This window comes from Channa argus, chromosome 12 (genome assembly GCF_033026475.1).
Source record: "Channa argus isolate prfri chromosome 12, Channa argus male v1.0, whole genome shotgun sequence".
Lineage (NCBI taxonomy): Eukaryota > Metazoa > Chordata > Actinopteri > Anabantiformes > Channidae > Channa > Channa argus.
In genome coordinates, this window is record NC_090208.1 from 21189899 (window position 1) to 21216346 (window position 26448).

General features: G+C 38.9%; 1 protein-coding gene and 1 non-coding gene across 3 annotated transcripts; one reads left to right on the forward strand and one right to left on the reverse strand.

The window, feature by feature from the left end:
* Positions 1-1666: 1666 nt before the first annotated feature.
* trnal-aag (transfer RNA leucine (anticodon AAG)) lies at positions 1667-1748 on the reverse strand. The gene has a single exon. It is a non-coding gene; the product is annotated as a tRNA-Leu (tRNA).
* A 4964-nt stretch (positions 1749-6712) lies between these two features.
* rcor2 (REST corepressor 2) lies at positions 6713-26358 on the forward strand. 2 transcript variants are annotated; one of them, XM_067524841.1, is made up of 14 exons: positions 6713-6843; positions 11695-11820; positions 14717-14773; positions 16154-16234; positions 16547-16599; positions 16772-16933; positions 17045-17169; positions 17562-17628; positions 17856-18095; positions 20429-20506; positions 20813-20870; positions 21859-21926; positions 22192-22353; positions 23178-26358. In XM_067524841.1, the coding sequence occupies exons 2-14, from the start codon at positions 11697-11699 to the stop codon at positions 23520-23522; spliced, it is 1620 nt and encodes a 539-aa protein (XP_067380942.1). In that variant the 5' UTR covers positions 6713-6843; positions 11695-11696; the 3' UTR covers positions 23523-26358. The 2 variants fall into 2 exon arrangements, with proteins under 2 accessions (XP_067380942.1, XP_067380941.1); XM_067524840.1 differs by lacking the exon at positions 6713-6843 and adding an exon at positions 8470-8745.
* Positions 26359-26448: the final 90 nt, after the last annotated feature.

Sequence of the window (26448 nt, forward strand, 5' to 3'; positions counted from 1 at the left end):
TTGACGTAGTTCCATTTTATATTCCTATTACTTTTCACAACCGAATAAATCCACTACATTTATTTACTTTACCTTTTTCAGGTGGTGAGTCTTAATACAAATGCTGACCTAATAAACTATAATATCAATGCTGCTTTGATATTTTGCTATGATAAAAAGTTTTCCACATTTATTCTCCACAACTGCTGTTTCTGTTCCACAGCTGTCTCCTAGTAACTAATAAACCTAATAAAAAGGACAAATCTTTGTCCTTTTTATTAATTACTTCACATTTTTCTTTGACATAATTGTCACTTATGTTGAACAAATCTCTACTACATTTGCATATTTCTGTTATCCACAGCATCACATACAATAATTTCGAACACATGCTGTTTTCTCAGTGGAGGACTTGTATGTTTGTACTTTTAGGTACATTTTAGAGCGTGAGGTCAACTTCAAGGAGGGGCGACCATGCCTTTATGCCAGATGCCAATAGTCCAAACAAACACAGCAAAAGTGCCCTCTCAGGTGCCCTCACAGCGGACTGAAAGTGATAAATATGCTCTAAGGTGCCCCCACTAAAGAGCAAACAAGTGCCCCCTAAGGTGCCCTAGCAGAAGAGCAAATTTAATAAAAGTGGGGACACCTTAAGGGCTATTTAACCCCCTTTGCACTACTAAGGTGCCCTTAAGGGTTATTTGACCCCCTTAAGTCCACCACTGGGTTTTTATTTTGGTAAGTAGCCTATTTGCACATTTACCTGGGTACTGTGTTTTACCATCCATAAAACACTGTGGCAGCTTCAACCAAAGAGATTAAGTGGAACACTTGTTGGTTTTGCTTTCTGTGATTATACCTCCTGATAACAAAAGATACAAATGATTCTTATGCAAATCACTAGCCACAACCTCTATAATCCTCACTCAAGTGCAAACATTATTTAAGATACATATGTATAAACGTTTATGTTAAAACGGTTTCTTTCCAAATTAGTTACACCAAATTAATATCTTACACAGTTGCAGCCTTTTTAAAATAAGTTTCTTTTTAAACAGCAGACATTGTCATGAGGTATGTCCAGTCAGCCACCTTTTGTTGCAGATTGGAGCATATTTAATTTTTAGATTATTATACATTTGTTTAATGGGTAAAACTGGAGATTGCTTGAATTATTTTTATTACTTTGGGTAGTTAATTCTATAGGAATCTTTTATGGTGTTATCTTTGGTTTTGGGTAGCTTAAAATACTAACCTGCAGTGACTCCAACTGTCAGATAAAATGAACGAATGAAAAGTTAGTTTCTCTGAAATGTGGTCAAGTATGTACAAAGCAAGAGAAAATAAAACACAAATTGTCTCGCTCTCATTTGTACTTAGAGTGAGTACAGCCTTTGAATAGCTCAGAGTATTCATGAACCTGGAGGTTTTTATTGTTTGATTAATCCTATAAATCAAGTGGAATGATCATTCCAGCTCTCTTTACAAAAACACGGCTCTTACAAAAACAAACCTTAAAAAATATGGTATGTTTTGATCAAACCAGTAAATTCCCAATTATTAGGTGTCCTACGAAGTTCAGCAAGTTTTACCAACATTGGTAGAGTTTATGTTGTGAATTATGATCACAGTCTTGCCAACGCACGCACATGAAAACAATTGGTTTTATTTCCACAGAAAAGTTTTCTGGCAGCGGTGGGATTCGAACCCACGCCCCCGAAGAGACTGGAGCCTTAATCCAGCGCCTTAGACCGCTCGGCCACGCTACCACGGAAAGGCCGGTCTCCAACGGTCATTATGGGTTAATAATTATTCCGAAAGCTTCGAAAGCAGCACCACTTCAGCGCGAATACTGTTTCCTTGTTCGGAAAAGTGACGACAGACCCTGCAGGACCGTCCTGGGTCAGGAAACTCACTACACTTTACATTGTTAGAGGATAAACTTTGGCCCTTACAGTCAGAATGAGTGTACAGTAAAAATGACATGTTCCACTGACAAATCTTTCATTTCAGCTTGTAATTACAAAACCTTACACACTTCATCACACAAAAAGGGTTAGTTAAAACAGTGCTGCACTCTTTGCTTAAGAAAATAAAGTTAAGGTTAACATTTAACATGCATGTTTTGGTACTTCTACCTATGCATATATTAAGTAAAAGTATGATGATTATGGTTTGCTTTGACCTTTAACAGTGTGATTAGGTTATTCCAAAATAATATTAATTCAAACATTCTAGCTATATTAAGTTTAAGTTTAAGTACATATTAAGTTGTCAAATTACTTTAACTAACTTACTCTAACATCTTATTTTGCTACTGCCCTACTCAGATATTACTTTTTATAGTAATATTAACCTTTTTTCTAACCTATATAGCATAAATACAATTTTAAAAAGTGTAACAATAAACTAATAAATTAATAATGTAATGTAATCAGTTGAGCAAATTCAGAAATACATTTATTCAACTCATTTTAAGTTACAAGACTTCAGGTTATAAGAAGTTATGATAATAAATTAAATACATTTTAAGTTTAATTAGCTTGGAAATATAAAACATAGATGTAAGATGTATATGTAAGAACCATATTTTTTATTCTGGAAATGATCTTAATTTTAAGGATTACCTACCCTATCCATCATTTTTTAGACCCACAGCAGTTGCTTTATTCCACTGCCTCTGTTTCAGTTATAATAGCAATGCTATTGTGATATATATATGTTTTTGAAAACATATTGCTCTTATTGTCTGGTGAAGTAAAATAAGGTAATTATGAATAATGACTCAGGATAATGGGAAAAACCACACTGATATATAATTGATATAGGCAGTAATTATATACCCACCCTTCTGTGACTTATACATTTGAATATAAAGCATAAAAAGATTTATCTAATGGCAGTTTTTAAAAGTTGCTTTACTTTAAATGGTAAATAACACCAGTGCCAGGCTAGACAATATGGTTTCGTGAGCAGCAGCTCCAAAAAAGTACCCTTTTAAGCAGATCTTCTCTTAGTTGTCAATTCATGCTTTTAGTGTAATAAACAAATTATTTGGTTTTACCTAACATTTTTACTTCATACTCAAAGAGGGAACCAATTTAGTCGGAGTGAGATCAGCTTCTGGCAGTACTTGATTGAAAAAACAGGTAGTAGAAGTGACCACTCGGTGGCGGTGTGGAGAGAGAAACCCCTTAATTATTCACTTCTTTCAGCAGCCCTTTATTTCTTCTAAATCTACAATTACACTCCAGACATTATCCATTATAAGCCATGGGAAATGTCAGGTTTTATTTTAACTTTTACAGCTTTCATTTAAGCAATCCTACACCCTTGACGCCACTTCCTACAAGCTGCAGTCAGCTGGTGATGTACTCAGCACAGTTTGGTATCTTCTCTCACCTTGTAAGCTCCTGTAGGAATATTATCAGAGCACAGTGGTGAGAAGAGGAGACAAAAGGAAAGCAAGAGTGTGACAAAGTCACCACAGACAAAACATGTTATTGTCTACAGAAAAACATTTTAAAACTATTATTTTTCAAATGTGTAAGGATACATACATAATCTACAAGGGCATGAAAGCATCAACCCTGAAATCACATCACAGAAGGCCCTAACACAAAAATGAACACAGAAAGATGAAATGATAGAGTAGTGGTACAACATTAGTCAGCTATGATAACACACTCTTACCTCGATTAGCCTGTAAAATATTACAAAATGTATTAATTAGGTTATGTCATCAGTAATTTGCACACAATTTCAAAGAAATGCTAGTGTTAAAAAATAATTATTATATTTTCTGATTATATTTTAAAACACTGTGTAACTACCAATATTTTTCCTGACTCAAACATGATATTGGACTAATGACATACATGATAATGTAAACACATGGTTAAAGTATATTTAGATTTCTGTTGTTTTTTATTGATAGGATATTTCTGGGTTAAATTTACCTTAAACAGTTGGACTTTCACTGTAAAAGCTATGGCAAATTATATTTGTCTGTGAACACACATTTCTTTGTACACCATGGCATAGCATGCATAGCCCATCTAACACATAAAATAACAACTACTTCCTCTTTTTGTGTAATAACAATGTCTGACATGACTGTATTGTGTCACTTTTAATTATGGTAAAAGGAAAGATTAACCCCTCTGCATATTGAGATTTGCTGTGATAAGTGCAGAAGCAAAACAAAAAGGAATTTTAACTTTTTTTAAATTTGTAGTTTTTAATATGATTTTGGCACACAGCAGTGTGGTCAGCAGTACTCAAAACACAAAAGGGTTAAATATTATTCTATAGGTCAAAGACTATGATTGTGAGGTAGTGGCTGCCTTCATAGGCCTACACAATTTTCATAATTCAGATAAAGGCCTTGTATGAGGGGTTTGCTTTCTCTCTCTCTCTCTCTCACACACACACACACACACACACACACACACAGCAGCCCTCCCCAGCATGCAGATGGCCTAGTCTCTAAACCCCGCCTACAGTCTTTTGTCTTGCAGGAATCTGTCTCTCGGCTGATGGTAGAAAAACTATTTATTTCATATGTCAGAAGGGGGCGCGAGGAGGGCCAGAGAGCCGTTAGGCCTGATGCTCATTGTATAAGGCTCTGTGTCTCAACCAAGACATTATGATAAACATCAACATTGTGCAGATAAGTCGGGACCGGGTCTTTTATTTCTTTGTCTTTATGAGTACATGGAAGTCTATAAGATCTTCTGTACATTTTCTTCTTCTGTTTGTTCACAGGACTGGATAATGAAATTCAATCTGGTCTTCTCCCAACTCTACCCACACATATACTGGTATACACATGCACACACACAAACTCAAACACACATATTCATACATACACGTATCACTCACTTCAGCTCAGCTCTGCAGACCAAAATACAGAATTGAGAAGAAAGACGACGACGGATACAGAGAAGAAGGATGAAGAAGGATACAGGGAGATAGCAGAGGTAGAATGAGGGAGGGAATCAACAGATGCAGGGTGGAAAGGACCAGAGGAGAATGGTGGATGAGGATGAGGCCTGTCTCAACCCAGCGAACCCTGCAGCACAGAATTATATCACACAGAGTGGGCATCCACTCTAAACGCTCTGAAGTGATAAAATATTAGCCTGAGTACTTCTCTTAGTACTGCTAGTAGTATTACCTGGTAATGTTTATCTGCTGCATACAGTATCTGTGCAATTATTGAAAAACATATTAATACCATGGAATCCACATGATGAGCCCTACAGCTTCTTCCTGGGGTGAAGGACCGAAAGCCAAATCGGAATCAGTTCTACAAAAAAGTATAATAATTTTATTAACGTTAGATTAAGTTAATAGTTTTTAACTTTTATGTTCGTATGTTTGTACAATGTATCAATAGCAGAATTCAAGGAGAAATACTCTATATATACTACTAAGTGCAGAATCACAGAATATCAACTCAAATTATTCATATATATGGAAAATAAGGAGGGTGATGTCCAACGCTTTGGCATTGTTTCTATGAGGCTTATCTAAACAACTTCGGGCCTCATTGACATGAAATGTATTATGGACTTTTTAGGTTTGTGGGGATTGTAATAATTTCTGGGACACAACCTTTGAGTCAAATATTGCTTTTTTGAGAATTTTAACGGGCAGTTACAATTTTTAAAACTATATTCATACTTCCGAGTGAACATTTAAATTTTCCTCTTTCAACTGTCTTTTCCTTTGGCACCTGTTTACACTTTAATACTAAGACTAAAAGGGCTCCAAAAAACGGCACTATTTATACATTAATTGTATACATACAATATTTGTGAGCAGCTTCACAATGTACTGCACTCAGTTTTTGGGTTTTTTGTTTAGTATGCAGATTATTTAAATGAGTTTAGTTTTCCAGTGTGAACAATATGGACTTAAAATATCTTTAGAAGTATGGATATGAGACACTATACACTGGAGACATTAATTTTGCAATAGGGCTTCAGGTAATATCATATAAGAATATTTCTTTTGTTTACCTTGAGATAAACACAATGATTTTAAATCAAACAAGGACGGGTCAACAGACACAAATGATGCATTATCTTTTATATCTTTCTATAATTTTTGTTTAAATGTACACACGCGTATCCATTTAGATCTTTATATTCTTGTTTAAGGCTATAATGAGTCGTGGTGTGTGTCACATGGTGAGTCTTGCACAAACATTATAAAATATTGAGTTGGCAGTGACAAAGGGAATTGTGTATCTATAATAGTAGTGAATTTTGGGCAGAATGTGTTCATTCTATGACATGCGATTCTAGATCAATGCATCTCCTGAGATAACAGAGAAAGTCTTTTCTGATTCCAGACTTCACAGGGGAGATGGAAACAGGGATAGGACTCAGGGTGAGGTACAAGGGAAGGATTGAGAGTTATGTGGAGAGAAATAGGGAAAAGAGACAACAGAGGAGAAAGACATTTACTGTGACAAAAGTGAGAGGAGCAGACAGATATACAGGCAAGATGAGAGAATGAGACAGGTGGAGAGATGGAGGGAGGGCGGTGGGGTGAGGAAAGAAGTGGAAACAAGAGTGAGCTAAAGGGAGAGTGGGAGGGACACTCAGTTCTGAAAGATCGAAGAGAAACCGAGCGAGAAGATGAGGGAAGGGTTAGAGAGAGCTAGACAAATGGGAAGGAGGACATAGTAAGAGGACAGGGGAGGACAGAGACAGGAAGAGGGAAGATGATGATGAAAGGAGAGAGCTGAGAGGTGAAAAGAGAGGGGGAGGAAGGAAGAGATGTAGCAGTTGTTCATTAGTGAGAATGTGTTAGGGACTGGAGGACTGAGCGAGGAGGAGATACAGTGGAATGGTGAGTTTCATGGACACTGACTAATGAGAAGAGAGGAGGGGTGGAGGCGAGGGGAGCAGGAGGAGGTGGCAGGGGTGAAAATGAGAGGAAAAAGGGAAAGAATAGGGGAAGGAAGAGGAGAGGTTTTGGGGGTGTGGGTGAGTGTGGGGGGCTGGAGGTGAGGAAAGCAAAACTGCTTTACTGTCACCACAGGGGTAAGATGGGGGAGGGGAAGGGAAGAATTTGCACGTACGCACACATACTGTTGAAATTGAAAGCGACATGAGACAGAGAGACAGGAAGGAGCAAAAGAAGTATGAGGAAGAGGAGGGGTGAGGAAGGAGATGAAGATGAGGAAGGAGGGGAGGGAGGCAGAAAAGACACAGAAGAGGAGTCATCACTGAAGACAGGAAGTGGGGGGGTGTTGAACAGCACAAGAGGGAGGGGGAGCAGGCAAAGGAAAAAGATGGGGAGAAAGGAGGGAGGCAGGGGGAGAAAAGGAGAGAGGAGGAAAAAGGAGAAGAAACAAATAAATCAGGGGGCACAAACATAGCAGGGAGTGGGGGGAGGAGAATTAGGGCAGATACACAGGAGGTGGAAGGAAGGGGGAGGGATAAGGATAAAGTAGTGGAGAAGACAGGAGCAAAAAGGTGGTGAGGAAAAGGGAGCCAGCAAATAAAAGAGTTACAGAGAGATGCAGAAGCATGAGAGTGGAAGGAAAAATGTGGAAGGCAAAACAAGAGAGATCACACGGAGTTGAAGGTGGGAAAACAACAGAACTGGGATGATGATTAGGAGGTGGGGAGGAGAGGAGGGAATGGTGATGCCATAGAGAAAGTAAAGACAGAAAAGGAGGGGTGTGTAACAGGCTGTTACATGTCAGCAGCAGGCACTTGTGAAGGTTACATCGTGTTCTGTGTCTGTCATATTTTTTTGGGGGGGGCGGTTATTGCAAGCATCAGGTGTGTCAAATCCTGCTACAGCTATCACTGAAACACTCTTTATTCTGCTCACACACTCTCATCCACCTGTGCACTCACACACATATGCACAGATTGGTGCAAACACAGGCACACTCATACACATACACACAAAGCAGAACTCTTGGAATTGTTCAGCGTTTTCTTAAGGAAAGTACATTGAGGCGATTTATCTGAGTCATTGTCAGCTCATGCACAAAGTCACATGCACTCGGTCGCATTCTCGTACACACGAACACACACACGCACACTCACTTCAATTGTACCACACTCTCCTGCCCTTTTCTCCACCATGCATACATCAGTACAAGTCTGGACAGCCTGCCTCACCACAGAGATGCACAGTTGACGAATCCCTCCGCCGACACACTGGCAAGTAGTCCTTAATTTATGGGATTTTGATATTCGACAGATTAAGAGTAAATAACAGCCACTCATTCTTTAAAACGAAACCCCTTTTTCTTTTATTTGCAATTTAAACTGGATTAACCGCGGAAAATAACAATAATATTATTAATTAGCATTTAGTTTTAATAATAGTTTTTTAACCATAGGCCATCATTGCATTATGTTGGCAAAAATGTGGCAAATTACACATCTAGCAACAAAATCCAAAGAGCGAAAGAGGGCACATTTTATAGTTTTACAGGACTAGTTTTTGTCAATCCACACGACTGGTGGAGAGGGAGAGGCGAACGCATCGGGGCGGATGTCCACCTCACTGTTCTCCGGGTGTCGTCCGTCTCCCCGGCACACACTCACGGCTGTTTCCAGCTATCCATGCAGTTCACTTCATTGTATTGACTGTGCTCTTCAATTAGGAAAGAATTAAGCCGTTTTAGGTTTCGTGGTTATCTTTTACCACTTCGGAGAGGAGTCCAAGCCACGGACAGAGGCGCAGATAAGTTTTGAGTGCGGGAAAGCGGAGAGAAACGAAACACAGGTACAGTGTGACTGTTATCTCGACTTCCAACTATTAACGTTACTAATGTAACGAGAGCGTAGTAGCCGCAAGCTAACTGGCTAACATTAGCATCCCAATGTACAAATAGGTTTGACTTCAGAGTGCACTTTTGTGAGGGGCGAAATGGTGCTTCGTTTTGATTATTTTTTCTACAGAAATCACTTAAGACGTTCAGACTATAGTAAATTATATCATACAGACCGCAAACTGGAGTTCGTACAACCCAGAATTCGAGTTTTTCCTCCACACCAGCAGCAGACAGTAGCGTCAGTAGTAGTAGTATCAGCAACGTAAGCGTGGGGAAAACAAAAGGACTTCAAAGTCTGACACACAGCACAGATGACTCCTCAGGAAAACAGTGAAAATATTGATTTATCTGGGGCAAATTTGCTAAATTAAACATGGGATGTAAATCCACCACCTCGTGCTTTTAGTTAAGTTTGCTGATTAACTACTTTGCATAAAACATAGGTTATTAGCTTGTACTGAAAAGGAGTACCCATAGCGTGTCCTGTACCAAATACAAAAAAAGGCACCATAAGGTCACTCTAAAATTTGTCCTGAGATCCATGGACACGGGGTTAATAATTTAAGAACTATTAATGGCTGTCGTATTTGTAAGAATTAGTTAAAAATGATGCATTAAACAAGAGAGGTGTGTCGGTTTTGAAACGTGTAGTACAGAAAACGTAAACTAAAGGAACCTCGATTTCCGTAGGCAGTGTTTTGGCAGAGCGTGTACGACTGATTTCCAAATGATGTTCGTTGAGGTAGCAGAAAGTTACAAAAGCTGACCATTTGCTAGGCAGAGGCTGGTGAAATGGACTACTGAGCATAGAAGTGTGTAGTTGAGTAATACTCATTACTACAATTAGTCCCCACCTTGCTGGATTAGCAGTTGGATTTTAATATTAACTCGTTTGTTCAGAAGAGTTGATTATTCTGGTTGTGATCGAGGCTACCGTCGCCGTGTCCGAGGCTACCACAGAAACTCTCGTTGAAAGTAAACCTGGGGCGGGATCCCACTGCTCCTTCTCCTTTGTAGCTGTTGCTACAGCGGTTTCCTAAACTTTGGTGCATCAAGATGGGCTTAAACAGCTCAGACGCTTATAGATGGGGATGTGATTTTTCAGTCAAGTTAGGGAACGGCTGTTGTAGTTATGAGCTGCCACTGAGTGCAGCGATAGACAAAGACCCCAACAGAGACACAGACATTTGTATTGTCTGTGCGGAGTTCGGCAGAAGTAATTTAATCTCACGGGCTGTGAAGATTGCTATCCTCAATCGCATAACTGGTCTAATATGAACGAAAGTTATGCTCTGTCACATAACCCCGCATCTCTGCTTTGTTTTGGACGTAATTTAAGTTTGGAAACTGGAGGTGAAGTTGCTGACGTGACTGTGAATGAAAGCAAGCGTAAACAGCGCACATAAACTGGTGTTTGTCTCCCAACTTGTGACCAATACCGATGCCTTTTTGTACTATGTCGTTTGTAACCGCACCGTGTAAATAGGAAAGAATTGTGATTTCTACATGTGGAGCTGGGTCTTAATCAGAGCTCCTAGTCTATTGTGCTCAGCTCGAAGATACAGGCAGAGAAGGAAAATGAGGATAAACCAAGTTATGGTGTAATGTAGCCCTGACTGTGGATGACACTATAAATGAGAGACCCCTTCATGTTGAAGTGCTCTCCTTATCCACGTTTTTCCCACGTTGATTACCACATGCTGCCAATTGTCAGTTGTTGTGTGCATTTGTTTGCTTGTGTAACAACTTTTATAGCTTTTTTTAAAAGCAACTTTCCCCGCATCTCTGACAGTGTTGTTCAATAACTGTCTGAGAGGTATTAACGCTTATTTTTCCAAAATATTTGAAAATGTGGAATACTGTGGCATTGCCTAATCTGCAACTCTGAATTGTGTGTATTACTGTTAAAGGATCGTTCCATAAATTGATTTGTTTATTGTCTTTTCAATCAGATTGGTTTGGTCAATACAGTGTTGTAGTTTATGAATGACCATTCCAGTTTCCACAATCCTAAGGTGATGTCTTCATAAAGTCTCCAAACCCTCAACAGACACTTTAAATCAGAATCTGAAAGAAAGGAACATTTGGCTTTTTTATTTGCTCAGATACTGACTTTGTTAGGTTGATTGGATATTGGCTGCGACATGATAAATCTAGTCATTAGATCAATCAGTAGTATTACTTTAATTGTTTCTGCCTGTCTCCTATCCTGTCCTATCCTATGCCTGTCATGCTGGGTCGTCATCTCATATTTTAGTGCCACAACCATACCTGACAACTGACTACATTATTTAAAAAATGGTTCAAATAAGTTCGGCACTTATTTGACTTGTGAAGTTTTAAAAATGTCAGAGTTTCTGCTGACAGAGAAAAGTCAGATTTGTTTACTTTTAACTCATTATTACAATTTTTCTGTCAATTAAGGTATTTTGTTCTGTTGGTGGTTCCCCCATAACAGGAGCATGCTTTTAAGTAACTGGCTTAACAAAGGAAGACTTGAGTTAATCAGTTTGGGTCATTTGATAAGCAAGATGAAGAAATGGCTGTGGATTGTGTGTAGATGTACTGAGTGAGGACAGTACTCATTTGAAGAATATCAGAACTTCAAAATAAGCTATAAGCTAGTAATAACATTCACTCAACAAAACAAAGCTGTATCATGGCATTTTTATCACCTTTTGTCCCACTCAGTGGTTGCCAGTCAAAGGTTTTGATTTGTAAGATATTTAGTTAGAAGGTGATTCTGAGAGCAGTTGAGTGATAATGAGGGCAAAGGAGAAATAACTGAGAGTTGCTGAGTGTGAATGAGTTGTACAGAAAGGACTGTTGTGCTTTATAAGAGTAAAGTAGGTATTTATAGGGTTTCATAGGTATTTATAGGTTTTGTGTGTTCTCTGCAGATATGCCCTCAGTGATGGAGCGCTCGGGGGCTGGAGTCCTGTCCAGGAGCAGATCTAAGACCGTACCCAATGGAAACAGCCAACCACACTCTGAGGAGGAGAGCAGTGATGAGGAGCATGCTCACGGTAGACACACACACACACACACACACACACACACACACACACACACACACACACACACACACACACACACACACACACACACACACACACACACACACACACACACACACAAACGGTTAATTTAAAAATATACAATTATATAGATTTCAATTATTATATAGAATAATTATCTATATATATATATATAATGTATAATTTCTGGGTTTTCTGTTTAACACAACCCAGAGTGAGATGCATACAGAAATGCCAGCTGTTCCAGTTGCATTAACTGAACTGCTGCACTAGTTCTATAGTCCCTCCTCTCCGCTGTCATCCCCTCCGTTTCTCTTCCACCCTCTTCCCACACTCTTCATCCTTGTCATCCCCTGCCCACATACATCTGTCCTCCATTTTCTCTTTCACCCACTGACTCATGGTTGATTTTTCATTTTATAACTATTATCTCCTTTCACACATTTTTATGAAACACAGCAGTTTAGGTAAAATAGTTATAGATTGTTCAAAAGGCATTACCTAGAGTACTGCAACTACCACTTTCATCTTCTCCTCCACCTCCTGCATCCTTCTTCAGTCTATCTCCCGCATTTTGTTTGTTTTCTCATTTCCCTCTTAGATCTAGGCAGCCTGCATCTCCTATCCTGCTTTTTTCCTTATAACCAGCTTTTTCTCATCCTGCCTCTTTCCACCTATTTCTTACCATCTACTGTAGTTTCCATTAACCCCCTCTCCTCCCTTCCTGTTTTCTGTCCCTGAGGAAACTGTAATCTCTCTTCCTCCTCCCAGCCTGTTTCCCTGCTTCTTTCATAGTCCCTCTTCACTCCTCGCTTTCCACCCTCTCTCCATCTCTTCTGTCTCTTGCTGGCTTCACAACAGCACCAATTAATGTCTCCTATTTGTAGTCACACTTCCATCTTCCTTTCTCTCCATCTGTTTGGGTGACTCTCACTTGGATGTGATATGGATGAAAATGTTATCATGATATGAATATGGCGCATAATTATATTTATCACATAATATCACGATATGCTGTTTCTAAATGATATTGTTAAAGTTCTATGCTGTGACTGAAAGTGACTTTGTTTTCCCAATTAAGAAGAATTAATATTTAAATATAACAAGTAGTTGTTCCTCTTGTAAAACTCTTAGTCATCATATTTCTAATTTCTAAATAAAATCAGTCTCTTGTTGTTGATGATGTCACCTAAAATAAGGGGCATCTACAGAAGAAAGGGTAGGAAATGTGACATTGAGCGGTGGCAATGTTTTACTAGGGATGTCCTAATACTTTTGTGAGTACAAGTATTTGCATTTGAGTATTTGCCAATATTAAGTACCAGTACAAATACTAAGCCATTTTGGTTCTACTATGAGTTTGCTGGACGGTAAAATCCTGATCAGTCAACTGCACAGGTAAGCTGAGAAAACACTGGCAGATACTGAAACATAAATAACTTAACATACTTAAACACTGTTTCCACCAACTGTCATAGATTTCTAGTCTGTGACAGCACAGAATGAGCATAACTAACTAAGCAAACTTAAGGTAAAACTGCAGTTACCTTTAGATATTGAAAATGCTGCGATAAATTTAAATTTAAGGAAACGATTCTTTCATCATTTGCTTCACTATGCGTCAATACAATGGAAAGTAACTACCTTAACTTTACTTCTGTACAGGTTGATTTTTTTTTTTGATAATTCTGCAGCCTTACTATGTACAACACTCGATACTGTTGTCCCTCTGAAAAAGAAGGTAGTAAACCAGAAGAGGTGATCTACATGGTATAGTTCACAAACTCACAACTTAAAGCAGGCAATACGAAAGTTAGAAAGGAAGTGGCGTTCCACTAATTTAGAAGAATCACATTTAGCCTCAAAAAAAACGTTTAAAAATGTACAAAAAAGTCCTCTGTGATGCCAGAACAGGATATTATTCATCTATAATAAAGGACAATAAGAACAACCCCCAGTTTAGTTTCAGCACTGTAGCCAGGCAGGGAGTCGTAGTTCTGTTGAGCCTACTATTCCCTTAACTCTGAGCAGCAATGACTTCATGACTTTCTTTATGAATAAAATTGTAGCTATTAGAGAAAGAATGCACCAGATCCTCCCCCAAAATATTACAGATAGATCTTCATGTAAAACAGTGCTAGAATCATCAATAAGGTCCCAGTCCCTCTTAGACTGCTTTTTACCCATAGAGCTTGCTGAGGTAACTTCAGCTATAACCTCATCTCAATTACCAACCTGTCTGTTAGACCCTATTCCAACTAGACTGCTCAAGAAGGCTTTACTTGATAGGCACTTTCGTATTAGATATAATCAATCTATCTTTAGAAACAGGCTATGTACCACAGGCCAATAAGGTAGCTGTAATCAAATCACTACTTAAAAAACCCTGTCTTGACCCAGGTGAAGCTCCCAGTTCAGATTCGGGAAGCAGACACCCTCTCTACTTTTAAGTCTAGGCTTAAAGCTTATAGTTAGCTTATAGTTATAGTTAAAAAATCAGGTTTATACAGTATTTTGTGTTTGGGAGTAAGTTGGCTGGATTCTGAATTGAGCGTAGTCCACTTTGCTATTGCTGAGGCAGAAACTTGATAGAATTAACCAACAGTGAAGCCTGTTAGATGTTTTGGCACGTACAAAATGGAAGATGCTTATCATTCGCTGTTGTTTAGTTTATTAAGTCTGTACTTGACTTTTCATTGTCTCTTGTTATGTCTTCCTGTGATCCTGTCCGTCTAGCTCCACAACATCTAGTTAAACACCTGCCTTTTTATTGGAATTCTTATCCCCATTAGCTGCTTTTATGTAGGAGATATCATAGAAAGTTATGTTCATCTATGTCTGTTTCTCTTTCTCTCTCTCTCTCTCTCTCTCTCTCTCTCTGCAGACAGCATGATCCGAGTGGGAGGAGACTACCAGGCTCAGATCCCAGAGTTCAAACCAGGTAAGCATGAAAGTAAAGGAGATGACAGAGTGAAATTTAAAAAAAGAAGATGTATAGAGAGAAACAGTAAATAGGGGTTGAGAAGGAGATATAGAGTTGAAAAGAAATATGGATGACGTAGAAGGAGGGGACTGAGAGAAATGAAGGTCAAATGACCTTTTTGCAACAATGTTGCATCATTTACAGCTATCTGCTTGTTCAATTATGGGAAATGCAAAAGATTTTATTATCTCAAGGTTTGCCTCCTGTAATGCCCTGTAATTTGGTGTTAACCAGTCAATTCTTCAGCTGCTACAGTAGGTGCAGAAGGCTGCGCCACACTTGCTTACTAATATGTCTAAGCATGACCACATAACCACTGCGTTGCTTTTTCTTCATTGGCTTCCTATTCACTTTGGGATCCACTGTAAGATATTATTACTCGGTGTTAAAGCCCTCAATGGTCTGGCACCTTCTTATTTGGATGATCTGGTTACTATTCATGTGGCAGATCGCAATCTCAGATCAACTCATCAGTACTTTCTAGCTGTGCCCAGATCTGGGTCAAAGTGTTGGTGATGGGGCCTTTGCTGTTACTGCCCCTAAGCTTTGGAACTCTTTTCCTCCCGTTATTTGTTTCACATCTGAGCTCCATACTTTTAAATCCAAACTTAAGACTCGTTTGTTCAAGCAGGCATTTGATACTTATTAAGTGATAAACTGTTGGTTTTTTTTTAATTCTTTTTTGTTCTATTTTTAAAAATCTAATGATTTATGTTTTTGTAAAGTGCTTAGGTCAATCCTTGATTGTTGTTGTTATGTAAATAAAGGTTACATTACAATATTTAAGCCCATTATTTAATTGATCATATCTGTTACTGCAATCATAAATGGGTCTTAAATTTTATTGATGCTTCAGAACAGTGTGCAGCGTTGTTGAAGCAGAATAGGGCTAGTTTGGCAGGCTTTTTTAAAAAATTTTTTATTTAGTTTGGATACAGTTTTATATAATGAAAATATTCAGAAAGTGAGCTTAGTGAAAGACTCTGATAACATGTAATAGGAGTAGATGTAATGTGGCTGAACAGTGGGAAAATTATCATGCCTACCTTTAACATCTGGAATTTGTCAGTGCTGTCACTGTCTCCTACTCTTTCTCTGAGATGAGAGAGTCAAAATTGTTGGCTAGACTGGAGACAACATACCAATGAGAGGGAGGTGGAAAGTAAAAGTTAATCTGTTTGTAGTAGAATACTGTACAGAGAGAGAGAGAGAGAGTTTGGGAATTGAAGGATCCTAAGAAATGAAGGGAGGGGGAAGCACACAGAAATAATGTGGCAGAGTATACTAAATGTTTAAACCTAATTTATGGATCTAATGTGTTTTTGTTTTCTCTACCAGACAGTCCAACACGCTACACTGAGAAGGACCAGAGGAGCATGTTGGTCTGGTGTCCTAACAGTCAGCTCTCGGATGCAATGTGTAAGCTCCCCACATGCCTACAACTACTGTATCTTTCTTTCACTGGTATAAGCTCCATGACTTTCAGTTGAGTGGCTCTATTCTAGAGAATATTAATGAAAACTTAAATTTTTTCCATCTTCCATAATTTTTTCTCTTTTTTTCCCCTTAAATTTGCTATCTTTGTTCCTCTATGTACCTCTCTATTTACTTGGGTTTGTCTCTTATATTCACCCAACAATCCTCTTTTTGTTGCTCTGTCGCCTTTCACTATTTCCTCCACCGTCGCTTTTAAACCAAATTTTAAACCCATTTTATCTCTTTGAATTCTAGTGGATGAGTACATTCTGATGGCCAAAGAGAAACATGGATACAATATGGAGCAGGTAACCTTTCTGCTAGGGATCATTTAATTTCTACGCATCAGTTTTCATCTTTTTACCAACAACTTCAACTAAACTACATAAAAAGGTATAGCTAGCCTCATTTTGTCTTACTCAGATGTTTACAATAGCTTCTGTTTTCCTCTCTTTTTTTTTTGTGGTTCTGGCCCTCCAGGCTCTGGGGATGTTGTTGTGGCACAAACACGATGTGGAGCGGTCACTGGCTGACCTTGCTAACTTCACCCCTTTCCCAGATGAGTGGACAGTTGAGGATAAAGTGCTGTTCGAACAGGCCTTCAGCTTCCATGGCAAGAGCTTCCATCGCATTCAGCAGATGGTGAGAGAGGGGGAAAATAATGCACACACTACAATATATTTAGTATGGAAGTTAGAGTAGTTTCCAAAAAATGTTCACTATTTAATGCTACTGTTACTTGTTTTAATATAGCTACCTGACAAGCTGATCTCTAGCTTGGTGAAGTACTATTACAGCTGGAAGAAGACGAGGACCAGGACCTCAGTCATGGACCGACAGGCCAGGAGGCTGATCAACAAGAGAGAGAAAGACGAAGGGTATGAGAAACTGTGAAACTTTAATTATCCCCTTGCAAAAACTGTACATGAAGAAAGATGGGAGTCTGGAGAAAAAAAAAGAATGGGCAGGGGAAAGAATGAATATTAGAGTAGAAAGGAAACATGACATTCTCAGAGTCTACTCACCTGAGATCTGACATTTACAAGACTCTTGATAAGCGTGACACTTGATAAGCATGTCAACCTGGGGAGCACAAGTTTCATGAATATCAATGAGATTCTCTTCTGTTATTTGATGTCATTTTTGGCTAATATGTTTGAGCAATTTGAAAATAGTTTCTGTAACCAGACATATATAAAATAGGATGGAGACAAAGCTTAACTATAGGTGTGTTTAGTTACATTTCTTCCCCCCCACTATTCTTATGTAGTAATGAAGACATTGAGGAAGGAGACCCTGGTAGTGACAGTGACTTTGAGATCGATGCCAAGAAGGAGGTGAGCAATACAAAACAGTTATTGTGTGACTTGTAGTGTGTGTGGACGTAAACATATAAACACATTTTTGTGTTTCTTGGTCGTGAATTGCCTGAGAAGCCTAGACAAATCAGTGCCTGTGATTGCCTCATGTATTATACATAAATGTAACCTTGCCTTATTTATGTTGTTTTTTTGTCAAAATATCCGTCTGTTCTTATATTTGCCTGATTGCTGTGTCCACACAGGCAGTGAAACAGAACCCCAGCAGCACCAGCTCTGACAAGGCCACTCCAAGCCGCTGTGGCCCAGTAAAGAAGGAAAGTATTGGGGCACAGTATCGCCACCACCCTCTCAGAGCCCGCCGCAGGCCGCCCAAAGGCATGCACTTGGACCAGGGAGACATCATGTCCCTTTCAGCCTCTCATGATGCTGGGGTACTAACTGTACGACAGCTGGACAGACAGCTGGTTTCACTCAAGAGACAGGTGTGAACTTTATTCTTTATCTTTGAAATTTGGTCATAGCTTTGGTCAAATGTAAGAAGATTAATTAAATTACTGCACTTTCAGAGGTAGTCTAATTATCTGTCTGAAACTCAACTCCTCCCCCAGAGCTTTGTGGTGCTGCAGCATCACAATAAATAAAATGTACCTGACAATGAATTTGTGTTCCTGAGGGGCATGCTTTGGCTTTATTGCTGTTAGTATGAATGTACCTTTAGTAGGTGCTTTGTGAAAATTGCACCAGACTCCCAGGTAAAATGAGCCCAGACGAGCTCTGAATGTCTCAGTATATTATCCTAATCTTTAGTCTTCTTCTTCTGATCTCTGTGTTCCGTAAGTTTTTGGTACAAATAGTTCAGCCTACTTTCAGCTAGGAACTAACTAACCATGCAAACTTCCAAATGGTCAGCTTATTAAGGACATGTAGCTTTTTAATATCTTTTATACTTTTTAAAATATTCATTCATATCAAAATATTTATTCTTTTATTCAGCAAAGACTCTTCAGCTCCTCTTCAGCTTTGTCCTCTTTTAGCTTTAACTAGTCGGGCATACTTCAGCCTAGCGAGACCATTTAAACTTTTAGCAAATCAGACGACTTTCAGCCATCAGACTTGTTAATATCTTTTTGAATAATCACAGTTTGAGTTTAATGTACTTTTTGGTGAATTTTCAACTTCTCCATTAGTGTGTATTGCAGAATGTTGGCATAGCTAGAGTGGGTGACATCACACGCACTCTAACATCTAACTTCTAGCTTTCAACTTTTCTCAGCTTTCATCTTTCTCAACAAATTATACATTAAAACATCAGTATTTTTGTGTTCTTTCAGAACTTAGGGTTCTTTCAGTATATTTCTGTTTTAAAATCACTGATCTGCCTTCATTTATATCACAGTGTTCAGTAAAGCCTTCTGCCGCTCACAGTTTAATTTTGTTCATAGTACTAATACTTTTTCATATTTTGCAAATTTTGCGAGGCAAAGTCTGAGCAGTTTATAATCTGTATGTGAGTGACTCAGCAGATTGAAAGTTGTCGTTGGTAACGGACATAGCTGAATCAGGTCATGTGATCAGCCTCAGCTGTGTCCCAACGCTTTACCTGACAGTTTTTCGCCCTTGATAGACATTGGAGATATGAGCACATGCGGACATTTGTAACATTCTGATAAAATTATGATAGTTTAGCTCTTTCTTTTTATTTAAGCTTTGCTTGTAAAATCTTTTCAGCGCTGAAGCATTCACAGTGCATTTTCTTTTTGGAAAAACTTTCTATTTTGATATACAATCAAAATTATCCAACCCCCACTGAAAATTAGATTTATTGGAAACATTCACAAATTCTCTGCTGTTTGCAACAAATAACATTTTACAAGTGGCTCCTCCAAAGTCAACCAAAATACAACTTCTAATAACTTCTGTAGTGTGAAAGGTATTCAACTTAATTAATTATTAATTATTCTAAATTATTCTTCTGGCAGCTTTCTTGAAGATTCTTCGCCCATTTCACATGAGCAATGGCCTCCATTTCACTTATATTCTTGGGTTTGAATGTTGAAATACTTCAAATCTCACTAAAGATTTTCTGTGGGCTTCAAGTCAGATGACTGTGACAGCTACTGTAGAATCTTCCAGGACTTCTTCTGCAAACAAGCACTAGTAGATTTTAAGGTATACTACAGATAATTGTCTTGTTGGAAGCTCCACTGACACCCAAGCTTCAGGTTCCTCATAGACAGCATGATATTCTCTTCTAGGATGTTGTGATACTTGAATGAATCCATCTTGCCTTCCACACGCTGGAGGTTTTAGGTGTCAGAGGAAGCAAAGCAGCCCCAGAGCGCCACTGGGCCACCACCATGCTTCACTGTAGGCAGGGTGTTATTTTCAGTGTATGCTTCAATCTTCCTTCTCCAGACATTCCTCTGATGTTTATGTTTTAAACATTTCTTCAGGGGGTTTAATACATTTTCAATTGCAGTAGTCATTTTAATTGTTGTTGCTCAATTTGTTAATGGCAAACAGCTGAAATTTGGTAATTTTTTGCCATTACACCTAATTTGATGTGAGGGTTTGATCATTTAGATTCCAAATGTATATTATTTACTGTCTGAATTGAAACTGCTACTTCCGTAGAACAGCATGGCTCCTTGCTAACTGCATGTTTAATTGAAACAGATAATAAACAGAAGTGTCTTTGTTTGTGGACTTTGAGGAATATGTTTGGTTAACAGCATCGTTGCTTTCAGCCAGTTAACTTGGTATAATGTTTCTTTTATTTATTTTTCTTCTATTTTTTTTCTTCCATTTTTTTCAGGTTCAGTCTATTAAACAGAACAACAGTAGTTTAAAACAGAGCGTTAATGAAGGTATTGACAGTTTCAGACCTGCTGAGGTAAGTCTTTTTGTATTGCTTTTTTTATTCCTATCTTTCCATGCTTTCCTACTTTCACAACCCTTTGTTTCCTGACTCTGTTCATTTTCTCCTCTCTGATCTGTCTTCAGTTTGTCCCTCTCCTCTATCTTTTATTTACTCTCTTTCCCCAATTCCCTCTTGATGATATTGCCACCCCCAAAGGACTGAGATTAGTCTTAATCTGTTCTTTGCTCTCATGATGTTATTTTCACCCCCTCTTTTTCTGTTTTAACACCCACTTCCTCTCTCTCTCTCTCTCTCTCTCTCCCTCTCTCTCTCTCTCAGCCTGCCCCTAAGATGAACTCTCGTTGGACCACAGAGGAGCAGCTCCTGGCTGTGCAGGGTGAGTGAGGGCTGGACCTTCATCTTCCTTCCCCTCCTACATCGTCACCTCACTTTGCACAGTGTCATTTTATCTTAGTCTTCTCAGTTCTTTAGATGTCGCTAAAAGGAAAACATGAACCTAGTGTTTGGTTCCCACAGTTTTGGGAACCAAAACTATTTGACCTAAAATAGAAAAAAAACACATGAATTACAGTATTATTAAAATCATAGAAATGATAATATTTATGTTTTGTTGTCACTGAGACTTTCCTGCATTAATAAACTCACATTAATGAGGTGGTAACCATAGTCAAACAAGATTGCTCTGATGATCCCAGCAGAAGGAAAACTATTACTATTATTAAATTACTATTCAGATGACTTTATGCCATGAATTACAAGCCCGGGAAAACCAGGTGATGCACACTGAGCAAACACGCCAGTGACATAGGATGGGAGTCTGGCTTCACTTTAAGATGCCACACTTCTGCTACACTGACAAACGAAGTTGGGTCAAAGGTGTATCTATCATTAGCAAATAGTACATGGTGCATGAAACATGAAGGTCAACTTTCCTTTCCTTCCAGATTAGATTAGACTAGATTATTTCATTTGGGGGATGGGAAGCATCAAAGTAAACACAAGGAAGAAAGAGAAACGTGAGAATTGTTGGAGTTACAGGAGTTTAGAACACAGAACATAGTTGTTGTGGTTACATACATAAAACTAAGGAAAAATAGACCTGAGGCATAGTAATAGTTTTCAGGCTGTAGTCATGCACTTCATGAGCAACTGTATTATGAGCTGTTACACCGGCTGTGCACACAGATGGACTGAAATAGGAGGATACTGGTTCCATCAGAAGCGTGTGAGAGGAACAACTGAGAAATACAGCTGAAACATCTTCTGCATAGACAGAGCATAAAATAGATTACTGCAGCTCATGAATGTGAGTGTATACTGTACATGCATTTTATTCTGATGCTATTCTTCGGTGTTCTTTCTAGCGATCCGACGTTATGGGAAGGACTTTGCAGCCATTGCAGAGGTGATAGGGACCAAGACACCTGCTCAGGTGAGCATCTTCATCACCTCTCATCCTCAGTCTAACCTTAAATCCAGCAGTTTACTCTGTGAGCTGCCTGTCTGCTTTCAATCTCTTCTCTAATTTAGTCTTCATCCCACCCTCTAGATAAATATTTTTCTTTTGAAAAATAAGGATTGGTATATTCACTTTTATCCCTCATCTGTCTTCCAGTATCAGCCTTTGTGTCCTTGAATGCAGTGCAACTTTCTTTCCCCTGGCACTTTGTTAACTCTGTCTATCCCTGTCTGGTTAGGTGAGTTCATTCTTCGTGAGCTACCGGCGCAGGTTCAATCTGGATGAGGTGCTGAGAGAGTGGGCAGCTGAGCAGGTGGCCACCAGCCGAGAACAGAGAGACCCTAGGAAGAGTGGTGAGGACATGGCAGCAGCTACAGATGGAGCTACCGAGGAGGATGAGGTGAGGAGACTGTGTTTAATTTTGAGGAGCGTTACAGAGCAGTGAGGTTTACTCAATATTAACACTATTGTTCTACAAAATACCATGTTAAAACCATTTTTAAAGAACACTACATTTAATTCTCTTCCCAAGTCTCAACACTTAGCACTAACACAACACGATAGCTCTAACCAATTTAGGTTTGGGGTTCATTCTGGATTCTTCTAAATATCAGTAAAACCAAATGTAACATTTTACATTAACATATTATCCAACCCATCCTATATGAATACACAGTAATGCGTGGGTTGTGTTTTTAATAGATTTTGAACAGCATTGCTCGATAGAAAGTTGCATCAGACTTGAAAAACACAGATGGTAAAAAAATATAGGTTATCCTTTGAATAGTAAATACATAATACTATGAATCTTGGTGGTTATACGAGTTGTGTGACTTGAGTGATTATGTTAGTTTTTAGGTAGTTATAGAAGGGATAACTGAATTTAGGCAATTCCCGTTAAAAAAAGAAAGTAGATCCATGTCATTATGGTGACTCACGCATGACTTTTCCCAGAGGTTCGCATCCTTGTTCAGCTCTTTCCTGTATGACAAGCGTGTCGATCATAGTTGATACATAGATATTTAATATGTGGAGCAGCTGGTTGTAATATTGTTTGCTGATGATTAAAGCGGATTTTGTTTCTTCATTGCACTTAAACTAAGAAGATCCTGTAGCTTTCTACCTCCTCCCCCTTTTTTCTTTACCCACAGATTCTCTCTGACAGTCTTCTTATTTTTTTTTTATCATCTTTGGTTTTCCTTTCTTATCCCTTCCTCCCCTCAGGTCAAAATGGAGAACTCTCCCTCAGATGCCGCCAGCAGCACATCTCCCACCCCTTCTGCCCAGACCCACTCCTCTCTCTCACAGCCACCACCACTGTTGCGCCCTGCTCCTCCATCTGCTCCCCCCAGTCTCCTCCGTCAGCCTCCGCCTCTGCAGACTCGTCCACTGCAGAACCGAGCACCCCACAACCACCCTCCACCTCCACTCATCCGACCTGCGGTGACCACCTCTGCCACGGGGGGCTCCGGCTTAAGGGCCTCTCCTCCCAGCTCCTCCTCCACAGCTGCAGGGCAGATGCCTCCATCACTGGTCGGGCTCAAAGTAGAGCAGCCCAACTCACACTGATATATACACACACACACACACACTCATGACAGTAAGAGTAGAAACACACACATTAGCATGCAGACAAACAAACACAGTATGTAGTCTTTTCAATCTGCAACTCCATCGCTCCTGTCCTTTGGGTCAAGGACTATCATATGATCAATTGAACACACTCAGGTCTCTAAGTTGACATCTCAGCTCCCAACAATGCTGCAGGAAGAGCGTCAACTTGAGTGATCTGGAGCCCCTTTACTGTACTATCAAACGCCTACCTCCAGACCGTAGTTTTCTATTATGCACCCACACACTACAAAGAAGCTAGGAACTCAATACAAACACTACCTACACACACCTGAAAAATAAAATGAAACACTGGATGAATCAAACTGTTGAAGAAACCACAAAGAGCAAAACCCACCTGCTTGTCACCATGGTAACTTTTCAACATCTGGAATACAGGGGAGTGCAGTTTAACACACATATACACTGTATAGGTTCCACTGAGCAGGCATCAAATCATCCAGTCTTTAGGAAAATCAAAATATGAATTAATGAGGGGAAAAGGACTAAGGAAGAGTTGCCCACATCTGAGCCCAACCTGCTCCCTCTAAGAGGTGGTCTGGATTAAAAAGTAATTCAGATGGGTGTAAATGAAGTGAAGGTTTACGTTTTTTTTTTTTTTTTGTGCTTGGCTTTAAAACATGGTCTCTCAAGGAGGAACACTAACATACTGTTTCAAAGAAACCAGACTTTGTGATTGAGTTTATGGCTTTTATTAGTTGAATCTGTTGGTTCAGGAATGGGCAAAAATAAAAAGAGCAAGAGATCACAGCTCTTCCTCTTCTCCCACCATGTAATACAAGTATTAACTGGAGTGATGTGTCCTTTTTTAAACTAGACTTTTAAGGGTGAACAGTAGATAGGGCAGTTAGTTACTGTAAGTAGTTTAGATGGTGCATACTTTATTATGATTACTGGCTGAGCACTAAAGAGTCTTAACACTTTTCACCATGGCTTGTTTTTTCACTGGCTCAGTGTTAACACACTTTTGTTATTTTTCTGGATAACTTTTAGTGGTTGATCCTTAAAAATTGTTTGCTCTGAATAGCAACTTAACATTTGTTTTTGTGTGATAGTATAATATGACTGATATTTAATGTCTCCTGGATTTACTTTTTCTGACCTCAAATTCATGTCATGGATTTATTCTGCCAAAGTCTGTTATTGTATTAAAAGCACATTGAACCAGATTCTCAATTTAGCTGTTGACCATCAGAAAAGATTCTTTGCCACTTTAGTGTTTGCTTATGTTACATGTTAGATGCTGGAAAAGTAATTTAAACCAGGGGTTAATGTTTTAGGGAATGGGTGTAGCTGCGTTCTTGTGAAGAGTTAACGAGATGAAAAGATGACTGCTGCCAGGAGCAGGCCAAGTGATTCAGCAATGGAAACTGCTTGTTAACTAGCTTATCTCTGTCCAGTGAAAGAACAAAATCTACATCACAGCATATGTAAACATTTAAACACTTTTCTGTTTAATTTGTATTGACAAATGCAACATTGTTAATTGGAGGTTTTGTGGGTCGACCTATTTCTGGGTCTACTGAGTCAAGCTGAAGGTCAGTTTTCTCTGGCGGTTCAAAGTTCTGAGCAGTAAAAAGGACGAAGGTGAGAGATCAAACGCTACGTGTAGGAAGATTCTGCTGACTGTAGAGAAAATGCAGCATTGTTTCTCTGTCCTACCACAGTGCAGCTTTCTGCCTCTGACATGCTCTGTGGGGCTGGTTAAAAAAAGCTTCCTAACGTGGTGATATCAGGCAGCTTTATTAATGTAGAACAACAATAATTTACTGTGACACCTAACTTCTGATTTCTTTCTGGACATTATCCGTTGGGCCTGTGCTGGGTCCTGCCTCTCCACACATTCCGGTTGCCTGTTAATCATGAACATTTTCAAGCAGATCGGGGATAACATGTCACATCACTGTTAGCAGAGGCCTTCAGTCTAGTTTAACACAGAACAGTGTGAGACCCATCACTACATTTGGCTTTAAAGTGGCTTGTCTTCTGACTTTGCTTGGTCTTGTTTTGTTTGTTCCTTTGTCAAAAAAACCTGTGTACAATTTATGAGAAGTTGTTTACATTGTGGGAATTTTTTTTTTTATAAGAATAAAGAAATGGGTAAATAGTATTTTGTAAAATTTCAAGCAGTTTATCCTCACACCAACAATATTTAACATAATCCACATTTGTAGGTTCCAGTATTAAAAATTCCAAAAGCTATGAAGCCAAATCTCAAAGTACAGCTACAGCATTATACTACATACATCCATGCATGTACTTCATGTGTTCATCTATGATCCAATCTTATCAAAACACCATCTGGGGACAGGAGCACATTGTTGGGCTTATGCTGTGCACCAGTGACTGAATGAGACGGATCCTGTTTAGTCTCAAAACAAAGATTATGATAATCTAAAGTTTTAACTGTAAAATGACTTCTTGGAGTTGGTGGGGGTTTTGTTTTTTACACTTTGAATATTTTAAAAGTGGAGGTACAAGGAAGAAAAATATTTTAAGTCTAAGTCATAACCTTCTACTCATGTCTGTCTTTAAAGAAATAACATTTAATTGTGCAGGGCAACTGCCTATGGTTAAACCCACATCAAGTATCTTGTTAAATCTGGAATCTTTTAAAACATCGTGTCATCAATCAACTGCACCAATATAAACATACCTGGTAGTAAGCTGGATCAGTACTGGCCCAATACTTCATGCATACACCTAAATGGGACTGCTGTTTTAAAAGTGCTGCATTAAACTGTAGTAATAAAAATTAACCTGCTAATGAGGATCAAGTGAGTGTGTCTGGAGAGCTTTGTACCAGCTACTAAAGGGACTTGTGGGAGACTATTCAATACAGACTGAGTATGACAGATGGACA